The 15486-nt window shown below is 56.0% G+C and overlaps 6 protein-coding genes across 6 annotated transcripts; 2 read left to right on the plus strand and 4 right to left on the minus strand.

The window, feature by feature from the left end:
* The first annotated feature begins 73 nt into the window (after nt 1-73).
* IWZ02DRAFT_38747 (WW domain-containing protein) lies at nt 74-1304 on the plus strand. Its single transcript, XM_066765544.1, has 2 exons — nt 74-1121; nt 1195-1304. Exon 1 carries the CDS (start codon nt 167-169, stop codon nt 1097-1099), a length of 933 nt encoding a protein of 310 aa, XP_066620821.1. The 5' UTR covers nt 74-166; the 3' UTR covers nt 1100-1121; nt 1195-1304.
* A 294-nt stretch (nt 1305-1598) lies between these two features.
* On the minus strand, nt 1599-2797 carry IWZ02DRAFT_38767 (ankyrin repeat-containing domain protein). Its single transcript, XM_066765556.1, has 2 exons — nt 2387-2797; nt 1599-2176 (listed from the first exon to the last, which is right to left on the minus strand). The coding sequence occupies exons 1-2, from the start codon at nt 2601-2603 to the stop codon at nt 1728-1730; spliced, it is 666 nt and encodes a 221-aa protein (XP_066620822.1). The 5' UTR covers nt 2604-2797; the 3' UTR covers nt 1599-1727.
* A 1629-nt stretch (nt 2798-4426) lies between these two features.
* IWZ02DRAFT_38778 (uncharacterized protein) lies at nt 4427-5844 on the minus strand. Its single transcript, XM_066765557.1, has 3 exons — nt 5801-5844; nt 5481-5705; nt 4427-5350 (listed from the first exon to the last, which is right to left on the minus strand). Exons 2-3 carry the CDS (start codon nt 5646-5648, stop codon nt 4562-4564), a joined length of 957 nt encoding a protein of 318 aa, XP_066620823.1. The 5' UTR covers nt 5649-5705; nt 5801-5844; the 3' UTR covers nt 4427-4561.
* Nucleotides 5845-6688: 844 nt separating this feature from the next.
* On the minus strand, nt 6689-8746 carry IWZ02DRAFT_38803 (uncharacterized protein). The gene has a single exon (XM_066765558.1). The coding sequence runs from the start codon at nt 8537-8539 to the stop codon at nt 6824-6826; it is 1716 nt and encodes a 571-aa protein (XP_066620824.1). The 5' UTR covers nt 8540-8746; the 3' UTR covers nt 6689-6823.
* Nucleotides 8747-10883: 2137 nt separating this feature from the next.
* IWZ02DRAFT_501025 (uncharacterized protein) lies at nt 10884-11775 on the minus strand. The gene is made up of 2 exons (XM_066770267.1): nt 11476-11775; nt 10884-11419 (listed from the first exon to the last, which is right to left on the minus strand). The coding sequence occupies exons 1-2, from the start codon at nt 11604-11606 to the stop codon at nt 11278-11280; spliced, it is 273 nt and encodes a 90-aa protein (XP_066620825.1). The 5' UTR covers nt 11607-11775; the 3' UTR covers nt 10884-11277.
* A 2148-nt stretch (nt 11776-13923) lies between these two features.
* IWZ02DRAFT_38831 (uncharacterized protein) lies at nt 13924-14870 on the plus strand. The gene has a single exon (XM_066765559.1). It carries the CDS (start codon nt 13985-13987, stop codon nt 14549-14551), a length of 567 nt encoding a protein of 188 aa, XP_066620826.1. The 5' UTR covers nt 13924-13984; the 3' UTR covers nt 14552-14870.
* The last annotated feature ends 616 nt before the right edge of the window (nt 14871-15486 follow it).

Below are 15486 nucleotides of genomic sequence, written 5' to 3' on the forward strand. Positions count from 1 at the left end.
GTCAGGTCGCGATTGATCGATTGATTGATTGATTGATTGACTGACTGACTGTCCCATGATTCCAACAACCCACCCACCCTCCCTCCATACTTCTCGACCCGCGCTCTACTGTTGTCCGCTGCCGCATCGCCATCCTCGCCAGCCCATTGTTACCTCTCTGCCTGCAATGGCCTCCTCCCCTGCCCCTGCTGACGTAGCTGCTACCTCTCCGCCTGCACGACCTGAACCTCCCGCAGACTCTGCCAGTCCTGATGGCGACATTTCCGACGCGCCCGCCTCTGCCTCCCATAAAGACGACCGCCAAGACGTCCAATCAGATGGCAACCACGCCAATGTCGACCAAACCTCGGCCTCCAAGAAGCGCAAGCGCACGCCTGATGTCGACTCGCCCGAAACACCCTCCAGCAACACCACGCCGCCGCTTCCCGCTGACGAAGTCCCCCCGCCACTGCCAAACGAAGAACCTCCCGCCCCAGAAGATGACGGCTGGGATGCTCACTGGGACCCCAATGTTGCCGCATACTACTTCCACAACCGATACACCGGTGTGACACAGTGGGAAAACCCTCGAGTCCCCGATGCCAGCTCTTCGGCCGGCGCACCTTCAGCTGCTCCTCCTCCAGCGCCCGGCACCTCGAGCTACGGCGCATCCACCAGTGCTCTGGGCTCCCCTCCGCGCAAGAGAGTGGCCGGCTACAATCCCGCCATCCACGGCGACTACGACCCCAACGCCGACTATGCACGTGAGTATGAACACAATGACGAAAATACGCTCGACCCGGAGGCTGCTGCTGCCGCTCATGCCGCTGCCTTGGGTGGCGACTCGTCTGGCGCCTATGCGCAGAGCGCTTCCTTCAATCGCTTCACCGGCCGCTTTCAAGCTGCCGACCTGGGACCGGACCGGCACAATGATGAAAGCAAGAGCCGACGCCAGCTCAATGCCTACTTTGACGTCGACGCCGCTGCCAACAGCCACAACGGCATGAGTTTGAAAGCGGAGCGCCAAAATAAAAAGCTTACCAAGAAAGAGCTCAAGGCGTTCAGGGAAAAGGCGGCAAAAAAGAAAGAAGAAAAGAGAAGGGCGTGGCTCCGCGATTAGAGTGCCTAGGGGGGGTGGCAACGTAAGTCGCTGATAAGCTTGATTGTGCATGGCCGCCTGTGACATTTTCTCCGTGACTGACTACAAGCCCATAGACGCTCCGTGGTATTCTCGGCCCATGGGCCAATTGATACATAACCAATTACTTGGTAAGCTCAGGTTCAATGCCCATGAACCTGCAGAACCGAATTTCCGCCAATGTCTTGCTCCTCTTCAATCCCGCCGGTTGTTTTTGGGTCTATTGGAAACTCTTCTTCTTCTTCTTCTCTTCCTCTACCTCTACATATCCCGATCCACACTGCACAGTGGATTTGATCGGTTGGTTATTGCTGTGCTCCTATTCAGCGGCTCGTTTTCTCCAAGTCTTGTAAATTACCTGCCCTCGGCAGTAATAGATTCCCCTTCCAGTTGGTATATTTGCCAAGCATGGCCTCTCGATGTGGCGTTCCGCTGCCATGCACGTCTTCCCGCTGCGTCTACGCACAGGTCCGAGCAACTCAACCGTTCCACCACAATGGCCTCGGTCGAGTGGCAACGGCTCATTTCGACGCGTTTGCTGCCTGATGCCAGAATGCGCAAGGCTTTGAACGTTCTGGGTTTGCATAGTTTTGTGCAGTGGCGGACTCGGTCAGGTCGCCCTCTCCTTGCCCTTGGCAGAGTCGTCCACCTTCAAACTCTCTACTCCCTTTTCGACCCCAGTCTCGCCACCATCGGACGTGTCGCCCATGGTCATCTTCATTTCCGCTTCCTCGCCGTCGTCTTCCTTGTTGCCCTCTGCAGCCTCCTGCTCCTTCAACGCCCCCACTACGGTATCGAGAGCACCGCCTTCGACAAGCAGCCAGCTCACCACGTCATTCTTGTCATTCTGCTCGGCCTCGTAGACGGCATCGTGGCCGGCGGCATTTAGCACGGCAGCATCAGCGCCGAGCGAGACGAGCAGCTTCACGGCATCCAAGTGGCCATTAAGGGCGGCCCAGTGGAGCGCAGTGTTGCCTGATGAATTCCGAAGGTTCACAAACGGTTTGTAAGCGTCCGGCGAGGCGGCGTAGGCAGATGTGAGAATCTTCTTGATGACGTCTATCACAGCTGCGTGGTGTCAGCTCGAATGTTTCAGCGCGCGTAGCAGTCAACCCATTGGCGGGGCTTGGCTTGCATGCGACGTGGGTTGGGAAATGGGGGCACGATGTCGTCAAGCGTCGATACTGGAAATCCGACATGCAGGCAGCGAGGCAGGCAGGCAGGCAGGCAGGCAGGCAGGCAGGCAGGCAGGTGGCAGGCAAGACGTACCGCTGTGACCGTTGGCTGCCGCGTAATGCAACACGCTATTCCCCGAGTGGGCGTCGACGGCGGCGCACAAAATGTCTGCGGCAGATACGCCCTCGTACTGCGGCAGCTTCTGCACCTCGGCCAAGCAGAGGGGCAGGTCGTCGGTCTCATTGGCGCGCGCCAGATACAACAGCTCGTCGATCTCGTCGTCGTGAAGCTTCAGCGGCGCGGCAGCCATTCTGCGGACTTGGGGGCGCGGGTGGAGTGATTGGAGGCGGGCGGCGGAAGGATGGCGACAGCGGACGTCAGTGATGTCTTTGCAGGCGAATTGGGGGTGTAGCGTGGACAGGTCTCCATGCGCCAACCAACGAAGAAGTAACTGGAGGCGACAGACAGGAAAATTATGGCCGACTTTTAGCCGGCACCAGTGGCCTGTTCCAGGTTCCCTTTCGGGTGCCCGGCGGGTCTCCCCGGTTCCCGGCAGATCCTCCCGTCTGCCTCACACGTCCCGTCGGTTCCTCTATGACTTCAGCTCCACCCTCGCTCGCATTCCATCTCTGCCTTCCTCCATCATGACATGCTCCTCTGCTGACACAAGGGAAACCAACGCACTCTGTCATTCCAGAAATAGACATGACGCATGAACGCGCGCCAGTGGTGAGCCCCCTCTTAGTCAGTAACCAGCTCAGCTGAAAGACCCTCTTACCTCGCCACCACGCGCCATCAACCTCAATGCGCTCCTCCACAGTCCAGCCGCCTCATGGCGTCCCGCTAGAAAGATAACATCAGTTCATGCCTGCACCACGCTACTCTCTGATCTCCCCACACCTGCAGGTACCACGGTCGCCACGGAAAACGCATCGTGCGACTTTCAGCGGCAAGCGCATGCACCCTGACGCTGTCAAAACGGCCCACCACCTAGCGCATGCGGGGAAGGTGCTCGTGCCTCGAGGAAGAAAGAAAAAAAAAAAAAAAAAATCGCGTGGCTTACCGACCCGCTTGCTGTCCCTGGATCTTCAGCTGTGGCAGAGGCGAAATGGCTCACCGTTTGGTGGCCTCTGCTCCAGCGTTTCTCCATCCACCTCGCTACGCCAAACAACGCATTGACTTGAGTTTGGTCCGTCCCGTCAAAGGCCAGCACTGGAGAAGCATGAGGCGGGACCTTGGCGGGGCACCTGCTCACCAGGGTTGTTCTGGAGGCGCGATTCCGCTCTGTACCATGTGCAATCAATCCATTGACTAAGGCCTGATTTTCAGCAGGCAAAAGATATCTTGCACCGACCACCGCTTTCCTTTTGGCACCATTCCACTACGGCCGGGATGTCTCGGCTAACAAAAGACGTTGGAGTCTCCAGCCCCCCCCGAGATACAAAAGAAAGAAAATGAGAATCGACTTTGAAATCCCGCAATCGAGATTCCCATTCCCATGCTAAACCACTCTTCGCGCGGTCCCGGTGGTTTCAAGAGGAGCCGTCGCTCTTATCCCGTCTGCTGCCCCGCTCCTCGGTGATTAGGATAGTGACTACTAGCCTCGACGTGTACCGTCCCAGGTTGTTCCAACGGCTACGTCAAGGGCCAATTCCACGCCACACATACCACACCGCACCAGCTGCCAGCTCGTGGATCTGCGGGCCGAGGCGTGACCCTTAATATAAACGTGGTGCCTCGATATTTGTGTGATAATTGTCCCACCACTTGTTCGATTGCGTGTCTGCTATATGTTTGTTCCTTCGTGTTGCTTCACTGGCTGAATTTTTGTGCTTTCGGATGCAATTCCCAATGACCCGCGCGAAAAGACATAGTCATGGCGAATTCGCATCTCCATCTTTGGCCGACATCGTATCTCGGTCCTCTCTAGCTCGACACTATTTGATCTAGCAAGACAATAGGAGCTGCCTCGGGAGCCTCGAACCACGGATAGAGGCATAGGATGGGTCGTGACTGAGGTATTTTGGTTCTACCCATTGAGGAGCGCATGTTCAGCTTGTGATTGATGACAATCAGTGTCCGCGCTTGGGAGCTTCTGCCCTCGGCGGCGCCCAGTAGCAGGAGGAATGCGCAATGCTCGATTTCTCTCTCTCTCTCTCTCTCTCTCTTCAGTCACAAGTCCAAATCTCACAGGAACTTCGATTGAGCAATGGTCAAAAACAGGGTCGATTCATTTCCAACAACACCACCACCACCACCACCACCAAATCAAAGAGGCTGCGTCTTGTACGCCTTGGTATCCACAGTCCCCACCTCATCACCAAACGTGCCCTTGAGCGCAACCTTCAACTCATCGCGCTGCAGCACCTTGTCCTTACTCGCCAGCAACTCATCAACATCCCAATTAACGCCAACATACCTGCCGGTGAGCCAGCGCGCATGGTCGCCAGCCAACCACACGGCCATGCCGCCGACCAAGTCCATCGAGTCGCCCTCGAACGGCTCAAACTCCTTGATGGACATGGCCGTCGTGATGATGCCCGGGTGCATGGCCACGGCGCTGACGCGCGGGTTCTCCGCCGCGACGAACTCGACGAGCCGGTTCAGCGCGCCCTTGGCGAGGCAGTAGTTGCTGAGGCCGGGAATGACTTCGACGCTCGCCGACGACGAGACGGCGACGAAACTCGGCTTGTGCGTCGTCGGGTTCGCGGGCAAGCCGCGCAGGAACTCGCGCACCAGCAGGAACGGCCCGTGCAGGTTGACGTCGACCTCGCGCCGCCACACGTCCGGGTCGGCGTCGCGGATGCTGGATAGGCCCCGAAGCGCGCCGGCGTTGGACACGAGCACGTCGGCGGAGCGGCCGTCGAAGGCGTCGCGTACGCTCTGGAAGAGGTGCGCTACGGAGTGAGCGTCCGTCACGTCGGTTGCCACGCAAAGCGTCTTGATGGCCGGGTTGATGGCTGCGATGCGCGCTTCGACGGCGCGCAGGTTGTCGAGGCGGCGCGCGGCCAGGACGATGGCGCTTGCGCCCGAGTGGGCAAACGCGGGTGCGAGGCCCTGTGTGAGTGGCATTGTTCAGTCAGTCGATCATTCATTCCAATCATTGCTTGATCCCCTGGGTAGGAGGAAGGCTTGGAAAATTGAGCATGACCTCCCCTCATTCTACAAAGAGTAACTAAGCACTCACCTCAGCTCCAATGCCCGAACTGGCACCCGTAATGACGACAATCTTGCCCGCCTGCGACAGCGCCGGGTTGGAGCGCGGGTCAATGGCTGGATAGACGTCGCGGTGCACCGTCGGCGTGTACTTCCACTGCTGCACCCAGTAGTCGCGCGGCGGCTCGATGAATCCCATTTGTTGTCTGCGCTTCTTCTTCTTCTTCTTCTTTTTCTTCTTCTTCTTCTTCTTCTTCTTCTTCTTCTTCTTCTTCTTCTTCTTCTTCTTCTTCTTCTTCTTCTTCTTCTTCTTCTTCTTCTTCTTCTTCTTCTTCTTCTTCTTCTTCTTCTTCTTCTTCTTCTTCTTCTTCTTCTTCTTCTTCTTCTTCTTCTTCTTCTTCTTCTTCTTCTTCTTCTTCTTCTTCTTCTTCTTCTTCTTCTTCTTCTCCTTCTTCTTCGTCGACAAACAGACAGACAGACAAAGAGCAAGTCCTTGATCAAGCAATCAAGAACTCTTGACAACGTAGCGTAAAAATCGTCGTCGTAGACAATGCGATCAACGGAGATGAATCCTCCCCTCCCTCCCTCCTTCCCTCCTTCGATGACTTATATAAACCTCTCCTGACCAAGGACCCTCTTTTTTTTTTTTTGTTTTTTTTTTTCGCTCCGGTCTGCTCTCCTGGACCCTTTGTTTCTCCCCCCCCCCCCCAACCCACCATCCCAACTCGTAGTAGGATTAGCCTTTTGGACCCCACGCCCCACCGCAGGCGTCCGTCCGTCCGTCTCCTTTCTCCGCCGTCCGTGCTCGTGTCGCTTGCTGATCAATGCTGGGCGAGGAGACGAAGAGTGGGGTGGGATGCCGTTCGGCGGCGTGGCGAAGCGGCGGTGCTGTGTGGGGAACGCTGCGGCTGGAGGGACGGGTAGGTTATGTAGGTGGCTCATGGTGCAGAAAGGATCCTGGTTGATTGTTCCATTTGGCTTGTGTTTGGAGAGGTTTTGGTACAATGTATGTACTCGAGCATACATGCTGAAGTGAACAAGCTGGTAGATGAGGGTTAAAAAAAAGACAATCAGAAGAGAGCATTCAGAAAGGGTTGACTGCATTGTCTAAGGTCCGGCACGACGAAGATGAAGAGATAGGTTGGTGAATGTGTAGACAGCAAGATCAAAGCGCCTCGAAACTCCGCGCGACCCGCAACAGCTCGTCTCAACTCGGCTTCAAACTTCAAATTTCAAGCCATCTCGACAGAATCCCCGAAAGTAAAGTCACATCACAAGGTAGTGCTATTACAACGACGTGGTTGCTCCCTCCGCTCTCGTCCAGTCCTACTTCTGCAAACCAGATTCCCTTTTTCTGCAGGAACGAACAAATCTTCACTCATACGCAGCAACATAAGCAGCCGCCGGCCTAACCGTCGTCGTCGTTGTCGCGATCGGAATGGCATTCGTCCGCGTCAACGTCGTGCGAATAGTTGGCAGCGACGTTTGCGCAGAAGAAGTGGAAGAAGTAGCAGAGGAAAAGGCCGGGACAGAGGTGCTCACACTGCTACTGACAACAGCCGGGAGGATCGATGCAACGGGCCGCGCCGTCGACGAGAGAAGCGAGCCAGACACCGTCTCGAGCGCCGGCAACGACGCGAGCAGGTCGTCAAAGGCCCACGAGTGGCGCAGGAAGGGGCGCGGGATGCGCTTGAGCGTGCTGAGGCTGTCGCTGGCGCTCGCGGTCGCGGTGGCCAGGATGCTGCTGGCGGCTGATGTGATGGTGCTGCCGGCCGGTGCAAGGTTGCTGAGGGGAAGCGGCGCGCTGCTGCGGATGCTGCTGCTGCTGCTGCTGCTCGGAGAGCTAGTGCTGCTGCTTCTTGCCGATGTTGTCGATGACGACGCGGGTGCTTGAGAAAGGACGCTCTTCAAAAACGAGGCTGGGGCCAAGGTGCTTCGGACAAGAGTGCTGGGAACCTGAGAGACGACGCTGCTCAAGAGAGATGAAGCGGGCAGACTGCTGCGAATCGAAGCCGGGACCTGAGAGACTTGTGAGGCGACGCTGCTCAGCAATGACGTGGCGGGCAAAGAGCTGCGGACAGAGCCGGGAACTTGGGAGACCTGCGATGCTACGCTGCTAAGGACAGAAGGAGCCGGCAGAGTGTTTCGCAGAGAATACGGTGCTTGAGAAACCTGAGAGGCCAAGCTGCTGAGAGGAGAGCTGGTAAGCAACGAGCTGCGAACAAGAGATCCTGTGACCTGAGAAACGTAGCTCTTCAAAAGCGAGGTAGGTGGCAATGAGCGGATGGAGCCAGGAGCTTGCGAGACGACGCTCGATAAGACGGAAGCTGGCACGTTGGGGACTATTCCGCCATTCCCAGCACTGCTACTGCTCGGTACCGATATGGATTCAGATGATTGGCCGATTGCCAGGGCAGTAGCGGCAGGGCGGATGAAGATAAATGGTGTGTTTGTCGACAAGAGGACAGTGGCCAAAGATGCAGTGCGGGGCGCTGATGGGTCGATTGTCTGAATGGTGAAGATTTGGTCCGCCTCTGTAGGGTTGATTGTCTCGATCGTGAAGATTTGGTCCGCTTCTGTCGGATTGATAGTCTCGATGGTGTAGATTTGGTCGTCTTCGGTAGGCGCGGTAAGATACGTCCCCAAGTCGAGGTCTTCATTGACAGCTGGTACATCAAGTGGCCGGTCAGGGGCTGGTGTGACCGTGGCTGCTGAGCCATCGTCTTCCTGGAAGATGGTCGTCGGACTGCAGGTGGTGATAGTACCCGTTGCTGTCCCGGTGGAGACCGTACTTCCCGTCACCAAAAAGTCGAGCATGGTCGGCGCATTGGTGATTTGTACCGAGATATCTGCATCGACGGAGAGGATCGTTGGTTTTTCCACGTTGGTGCGGACATGGTACGGTTGCAAGAATAGGGTTGGTTGGACTTCAATCTCCACGATTGATTCGGGGATACAAGTCACCAATGCCTTGTATGGCCTGTAGAACGTCGGAACGATCCTCGCATTTGACGAGAAGATGGCAGGCTTGTGACTTGGGAGATTCTGAAAGCCGCCGTAGGGGTTGGACGAGGAAAATGAGTTGCCCATGATGATGATTGATGAAGGAATTTGTATAGCAGTTTGGCCGTGTTGTTGCGACTCCAGCCAAGACTGGCTCGATTTAAGTCAGTCGATGACAAGGAATACGGTGATACTGCTCTGGCAGAAATATCGCAGGACGCCACACGTCCCGACGCTTTCAGACGTGGCACACGCGTCTTCGAAAGACGAAACGGAAGCGGCAGCGAGAAACCGGCGATTTTCCAGAGCGCGGCCTCGGGACGTCCGAGGGGCTCACTTTTTTGCTTTGAGAGCAAGTGGTGGAGGAGGAGGAGGAGGAGGAGGAGATGGTCGCAGCTAGGAGGTCTGCGCTGGGCAGAATGCACTTCAACACATTCTTTCGCGGACGGTTGATTCGGCATGGCGCTATGACGACACAAGAATGAAAAGCGCGGTCCCATCATGGGAAAGTCGTTTCTCCATATCTACGCGTGGCTGTGGGGTTGGGTTTGCGTGCGTATGCGAAGTCCTACCGCTTTCAGTGATCCTTTGGGCTGGACGTTCTGCTGTCACCGAGTTATTCTCGTTTGTCTATGCCAGCATGTGGCCGAGTTGATGGGGTTTCAAGCAAGCTTTGGAGGCATGATTAGCTCTTGCAAGAACACTAGCCATCGCTGGTGGATTTTTTGTCGGGTTGGAAACTGGCGACTGCTAACTAATCTTTTGTTGTCAGTGGTGCTCATACTGTTCGAGGATGTCTAGAGTCCGACCATTTCAAGAATTACCTCCACGTGCGGAGTAGGATTGGAATGCATACCTCGTCAGTTCGAAAGGCGGAATGGTTCAGAACTTCGATATGGACTTCCAGCAGCCCATCCACGTGACGACCACAGGATGAACATAGCCGGAGTGATAACCTCTCCGCCATCAGTCCGGTCCGGTCCATGTCCGCTGTCTGACTCTGTACTCTCACGACTCGACTGGTGCGCATTCCAATCAAGCTTCAGTGGACTTTGCTCTTCCATTGACTGGAACATTCAAGTCCAGAGTCTAGATTTACCCGGCTCTTTCGATTGCATCATGGACCGGCGGCCTGGGTCCTATCGACCTGTCTAGATCTCGCTCTTTTTGTGGGGTTGGGAGGATCTTCATGCTTGGGCATCTCGTGGATGCAAACGGATGGTCGCTCCATCTACGCGTGGCCCACGGATGATTCTGGAAGGATGAGGAATCACCTCGATGGTGAGCATGATGGCACTTGCCTCTTTTGCTGTTGCGGCTGAATCGTGCACTCCAAGCACTCACCCTAGGAGCAGTCGTCGGAACAGCATGGAAACCAAGCGATTAGCGGTGTCGCGGGCGTGAAATTTCTCTTACCGCTCTTTACAGAGTTTTGAGGAGTTTCCATGATTCGGTGGCTGTAGATTTTGTGTCAAGACTGGTCAAAGATCAAGGCACGCTGTCAAGTCTTCACGTTGTAGAAGGTTGAGCGAGTCAAGGTAACTCGCGTCGACTCGCTTTCTTGCAGCATGCTCTCGCGAGTGACCGCAGCGGCGGTTCCCACGGCACCCGAGACCGGTTCAGCGGCAGCATGGCGCACAGCGTCAGATGGCATGTTTGCAAACTGACTCGGTCGAGGCTGGCAGGCGGTTCAGGCAGTCGGTGAATCTTGGGCCAAGCAACGGGCACCGACGGGGGTTTTGGTCGGGCAGAAACCAGGATGCCGGGGCGGACAAGCGGATGAGTCGCGCGCACTTGTCGGGGAGTGGAGCAAGAGGCGGTGCGCGTGCGGTGTACCTGGTCGATGAAAGCGCGGAGAATTTCTCTCTCGTGGACTCTCGAAGGGGGGTCAATACGGAGCGATGGTGGGGAAAGGGTCGAGTCGGCCTGGGGGATAAATCGCATGACCCCATGGCATTCGACAAAAGAGAATCCTGATTTTTCATGCGGACGATGGAATTTTCTTTGCCCTTTCAGCACTTGGACCATGGACTCAAGCGGTGCTCTGTACAAAAGGGCCGAGGGTGCCTAGGCGGCGCGGCTAGAGGGGGCTTGGGGTGGCTTGGATGGTGGTGATGATCAGATTTAGTGGCGGTGAAAGACGAGAAGTGCTGAATCCCCTGGAGGGTGTTGGTGGTCGGCAGCCATGGGCTCTGGTGAGACGCAAGTCAGGGCCCGAGATGACAGATGATAGTTGGGCAGGAGCGAGCTTGAACCGATTTCCGACATGGCAACGTCATGAAGATGGTCACGCTGGAAAAGAAAAGTGTTGACTCGGTCGAGTTGTTAGGCAGCGGAGGTGCAGGGGAGAAGCATGGCTGGCTGCATGACGAGCGTCAGCGGGCTGGGATCGCTTTCGAAGGAGCAGGGTCCGGAGATTCGCGTGTGGAGACGAGGCCGGGGAAAACACCATCCATCCTGGGTAGCCGATCGCGGGCCGCGACCTTGATTGATGCCGGCTTTTGCAAAAGCTTATCCTGACTGAAGGCGCAGACAAAACTGATTCATGTCACCAAAACACTCTCATGGTCAACAAGGAAGATGAAGACAACATGTTTCTGAACTAGGAGATGGGAAAACAATCAAGCCATCCCAAGTGTGTACTAAGCCATGTTCACAGGCGAATACCCAAGATCTACACCATAGATGCCCAAAAATTTGAAATACGCCTTTTCCTTGCTCCATGCCAAAGCCATTATATCGTGAAGAAATTTGAAACGCTAATCGTGCTCGAGGCGAAAAGATGTCGTGGTCAGATCCAGGACCGTTGGCAGTTGTCGAAGTTGTTAAGAAGAACAGGAGCTGACGGAACCCCGGCTCGACTCAGAGGGGAGGTTTGTCGGAGAGGTGGTGCCGTTTGTCTGGGAACGTCTGCGAGCGGAGTTGGTGGCGCGCTCGAGCTGAAGCTTGGTATGTTCGTGCATGACGCTGCCAAATGTTAGCAGCTGGGACATGGTCGTGGGTGGAGATTTCAAAGCGCGTACCGGTTGTAGGAGTGCATCGAGGCCTGAGGGTTGTCCAAGTCGTACTGGTTGGCAAAGTTGTGCATGGGCGTCATGGGCTCAGAGAAGTTCTCGCGAACGTAGACGGCGGCTTCGGTTCCGATGGCAGACATTGTGACAGGCAGGTGTAGAGGAGAGAGTAGTAGAGTCTGGGTGTAAAGCACAGTTGAGCTGTTGCTTGATGGCGTTTTCGAGAAGGGCGAGGCAGGGCTATCTATGTATATATAGGGCGGGCCAGAGGGCAGCGGAACAGGCGAAGGTACTGGTACTGGTGCTGGTGCTGGACCCTGAGACCGGGACGCCTCAAGCGCGAGCCCCCGTCAGCGTTGCCGCTCGTCCGATGGACAGTCTGGCAGCCGGGGGCGTCGCCATCAGCGCCCCTTGACTGGCCAGTAGCCGAGACCCTGTGAATCCTGGGGGTTGACGTAGCCGCGCACAGCCATGACTTCATCTGCAATCCACTCTCAATACAACTGTTTCCGACCCTGCGGCTCTTTGCGTCACTGAACCTACGATCCAACCAACGCTCATCTTGGTTGATTCCTCCCTTCAGCCCTACGCCGACGGGACTGACGACCGTCATCATCCAGACCGACCGACCGATTCACCCTTGCATGCATCATTCGCGACCTCATGTCGCTCCTCTCTTCTTGATCTCTTTTTTTTTTTTTTTTTTTCCTTTTTTTCACATCATCACCTTGCTTTCTTTGCCATCATCAATCTCCGCTGTTCTTTGTTTCTGCAAGTACTCGCTTCTTTCTGTGTGCCGTCCGCTGGTCGCTCCCCCACCACTCTCGCCTGTCCCAAAACGGCAATCTTTGTTCATCGTGCAAAATCCAGACATCATACCGCCCCTCTCCAGGGATGCTCCACGCTTGCCACCTACTTTTAGCCTTCTGAATGGTTTGTTCCTTTGAAAATCCTTTCCCTTTGACGACTTTCATCTGCACAATCGCCGCGAGCCACGACTCTTTTTGGACGTTGAATCTCGGCTCCACTCGCCAAAACAATATCCCCTCCTCACGACACAAACGGCTCGTTTTGATTTCGACTGTCTGACAGCTTTGCTGCTTCACTGGCTTGCCCTCACTTCTTCCTGGCGTTGCTGGTGCAACTCAAATCGCCACCTCTGATGTCATCAGACCCTTTCCAATCCTGCAAACACCCACCTCGTCGACGCTGATCGCCTCAACTTGGCCTCGAATACGCCAGTCAGCTCCGTTTTGAAATTTGTCCTCTTTTCGACCCGTTGCCGCCGCCAGCGACGGGATCAACGCCCTGCTCCCCGCTCGCATCTCCTGTGATATCACTCGCCGACTCTGATCAAAATTACCAGCAGCCCGACACTAAATCCCCTCGCCGGCTCCATACGACCCACTTGGACTCCCTCTTCACCCATTCCACCAGCGTTCTCGACCGCAAATCACCTGCCCTCTGGATCCACGATCAACTGACTGACTTGGTTTCGTGACGACGAGACGCCCACCTGCTCACGTCTGACAGACGGGGGTGAGGAGGAGCCCATCGTCACCACCAGACCACCACCAACGTCCAACCGAAGCACTTCACTACCGTGATATTCACAGGGAACCTGCCTTCGTGGCCGCAGCCACCTCGCGCAACCGTCGAGGATCCAACGGCATTAGCTCCGAAGTGCTAGGCCAGGCTGCCGACGCCAACCAGGAGCATTCAAAGGGCCCCAGTGGCGAAAAATGACGTTGATGCCGACAAGGGACGACGGGCTGATGCAAAAGAGTCAGCGGCACAACGACCACCACGCGTGCAAATTCCAGAGGAGCGTCTGAAACCAGGCAAACCGTCTTGTCCTGCCTCTGTGCGGACTGGAGGGATCGTCTCTGGTGTCTACATGTACCCGAATATCTGAAGCCTCGCTCGTGGCCGTCCTCTCGCCTCCGCATAACAGAATGCTCCACTGACGTCTCCCGTGCCTGCGCTCCATGCAAGCTGCCGCATCGAGACATTCCATTGAGACTGGCGCACATGAACGTCTTTTTTTTTTTTTTGCCTCGCGCTCCTGTGTGTGTGCCCCTGTGCGCATGGCCGTCGTCGGGTTGTTCCTTGCCCTCCTTGCGTCGCCGTCACGCGGCTAGGACCAACTGCAACCACACGCCTGCCGACTAACTATTTCCTGGGAAGACGTGCTGCCAGTATTCCCATATCAAACGCAATATGGCGTCCTAGTCAAAACGAACGGACGAGAATAGATACTTTGAGCACAGATGGCGAACGTGCCGTCGGTAGTTGCCACCACTCTCTCCATATGTTCCCCCTCCCCTCATCGATCATCGCTGCTGTGATGAAAAAACAAACGCCAGAGCTGCCAACCCCCTCAAGCGGCATATGCACGACCGCAACCCCCTCTCGGTGCCCCCTCCCCTCCCGCCGCCGCCGCCGCCGACGCCTCCGACGCCGCCCCCCGAGACCTGGTCAAGAGAACCGAAGTACGTCTCCCGACGCTGACGCCAGGGTGATGCGCCTCCCGAGAGAGAGGGCAGGTGCCCACCTTGTCCTGTCCAGTCCAGCACGTTCAAGCGGTCTTGGCTGGCTGGCTGCGCATCGGAATCATTCTGACGAACGTTCCCTCCCCATTATCCCATCTCATCACCGATCGCTGCAGTGCTGCTGCACCACTCACACATCATGCCGGCAGCAGACAAGGCATCTAGGCAAGCAAGCAAGCCAGATTATCATCATCGTCATCATCATCATCATCATCATCATCATCATCATCATCATCATCATTATCATCATCATCATCATCATCACCACCACCACCATCATCACCACCATCATCATCACCACCACCACCATCACTACACGACCTACGCTCACGACGTCCTCCTTTTCCATCTCCCCTACATGTCATCGTAGCATGTATGATATAGCACCTACCTCAGCGGCGCGGCCGCGGATCACGCTTCCCCACCCCACCACCACTCACCACTTACCACTCACCGTACCAGGCATGTCCAATTCTAGCTCGAATCTAGACGCCGCTGATCTTGCGCACACGTCTGATAACATCATACTAATCTGATCTATCCATGTATGCTGCCAACCAACCGACCATCCTGCTGCGCATCCGAACCCTCTGTCTATTTATACGTCTGGATGTGTGAGGCAGTAGACTACCCTACCCTACCCGAACCTACCCTACGGCCGGCAACGCTGTGCTGACGGACGGACAGACGGACAGACGGACAGACGGACGGACGGACGGACGGGCACTGCAAGACTACCACCTACACGTACCCTACCTAGCTCTTGCGACCAAACTGCCTTGCACTGAACCAGCCCAGCCCAGCCCAGCCCAGCCTAGCCTAGCCTAGCCCAGCCTAGACTAAACTGAACTAGACAGACGGGCGGGCGGGCGGGCGAGCGTATATGAGCTCATCATCAGGAAGTATGAGGTGTAGGGTACTTACCCATGTATGTGAAGCCAGCCCTGCCCTTCCCTGCCCTGCCGTGCCGGGTGTTCAGTGACGTCACTCAGTGTTAGGACCAAGGAAGGAATGGAAGACCAGCCAGAGGCTACACGTTAGCCTCCCTATCTGCCTTGCCCACCTTACCTAGCTCGAGGCCATTGAGGCTGGCTCATCTTTGTACCTAGCCTGGGTTCCAGAGGTGCTCTGGCTGGCTGGCTGGCTGTGCGGCTGACTCCCCACCTTACCTTAGTCAAGCGCCAGTTGGACCCTTAGGTTGACTTGAGAGAGAGAGAAAGAGAGAGAGGGGCGCTACCTAGGCTAGTGTTGGACTGACTGACTAGCTAAGTACGTTAGGTCGCCTTTGGGGTTAGGGGTAGGAGGTTAGGCGAGGCGGGGTGAGGCGCGCGAGTGGGGAAATTGTGATGGTGTTTGTTTTTCGTCTCGTTCGTTGTGGAGGCGAAGATGGGGGACTTGTTGTCGAGAGTGAGCCAGTGTTTGCGCAAGGGCTCTGGAGCTTGTCGTTGTTGTTGTCGTTGTTGTTGTTGTT

Source organism: Phyllosticta citriasiana, assembly GCF_038021145.1.
Source record: "Phyllosticta citriasiana strain CBS 120426 chromosome Unknown IWZ02scaffold_10, whole genome shotgun sequence".
Lineage (NCBI taxonomy): Eukaryota > Fungi > Ascomycota > Dothideomycetes > Botryosphaeriales > Phyllostictaceae > Phyllosticta > Phyllosticta citriasiana.

Coding starts and splice junctions, on each gene's coding strand:
- IWZ02DRAFT_38747 (XM_066765544.1), top strand. CDS start 167: ATGGCCTCCTCCCCTGCCCCTGCTGACGTAGCTGCTACCTCTCCGCCT.
- IWZ02DRAFT_38767 (XM_066765556.1), bottom strand. CDS start 2,603: ATGGCTGCCGCGCCGCTGAAGCTTCACGACGACGAGATCGACGAGCTG. Junction 2,177..2,386: donor GGCAGCCAACGGTCACAGCG/GTACGTCTTGCC, acceptor CAGCTGTGATAG/ACGTCATCAAGAAGATTCTC.
- IWZ02DRAFT_38778 (XM_066765557.1), bottom strand. CDS start 5,648: ATGGGATTCATCGAGCCGCCGCGCGACTACTGGGTGCAGCAGTGGAAG. Junction 5,351..5,480: donor GTTCGGGCATTGGAGCTGAG/GTGAGTGCTTAG, acceptor CCACTCACACAG/GGCCTCGCACCCGCGTTTGC.
- IWZ02DRAFT_38803 (XM_066765558.1), bottom strand. CDS start 8,539: ATGGGCAACTCATTTTCCTCGTCCAACCCCTACGGCGGCTTTCAGAAT.
- IWZ02DRAFT_501025 (XM_066770267.1), bottom strand. CDS start 11,606: ATGTCTGCCATCGGAACCGAAGCCGCCGTCTACGTTCGCGAGAACTTC. Junction 11,420..11,475: donor TCGATGCACTCCTACAACCG/GTACGCGCTTTG, acceptor AACATTTGGCAG/CGTCATGCACGAACATACCA.
- IWZ02DRAFT_38831 (XM_066765559.1), top strand. CDS start 13,985: ATGCGCCTCCCGAGAGAGAGGGCAGGTGCCCACCTTGTCCTGTCCAGT.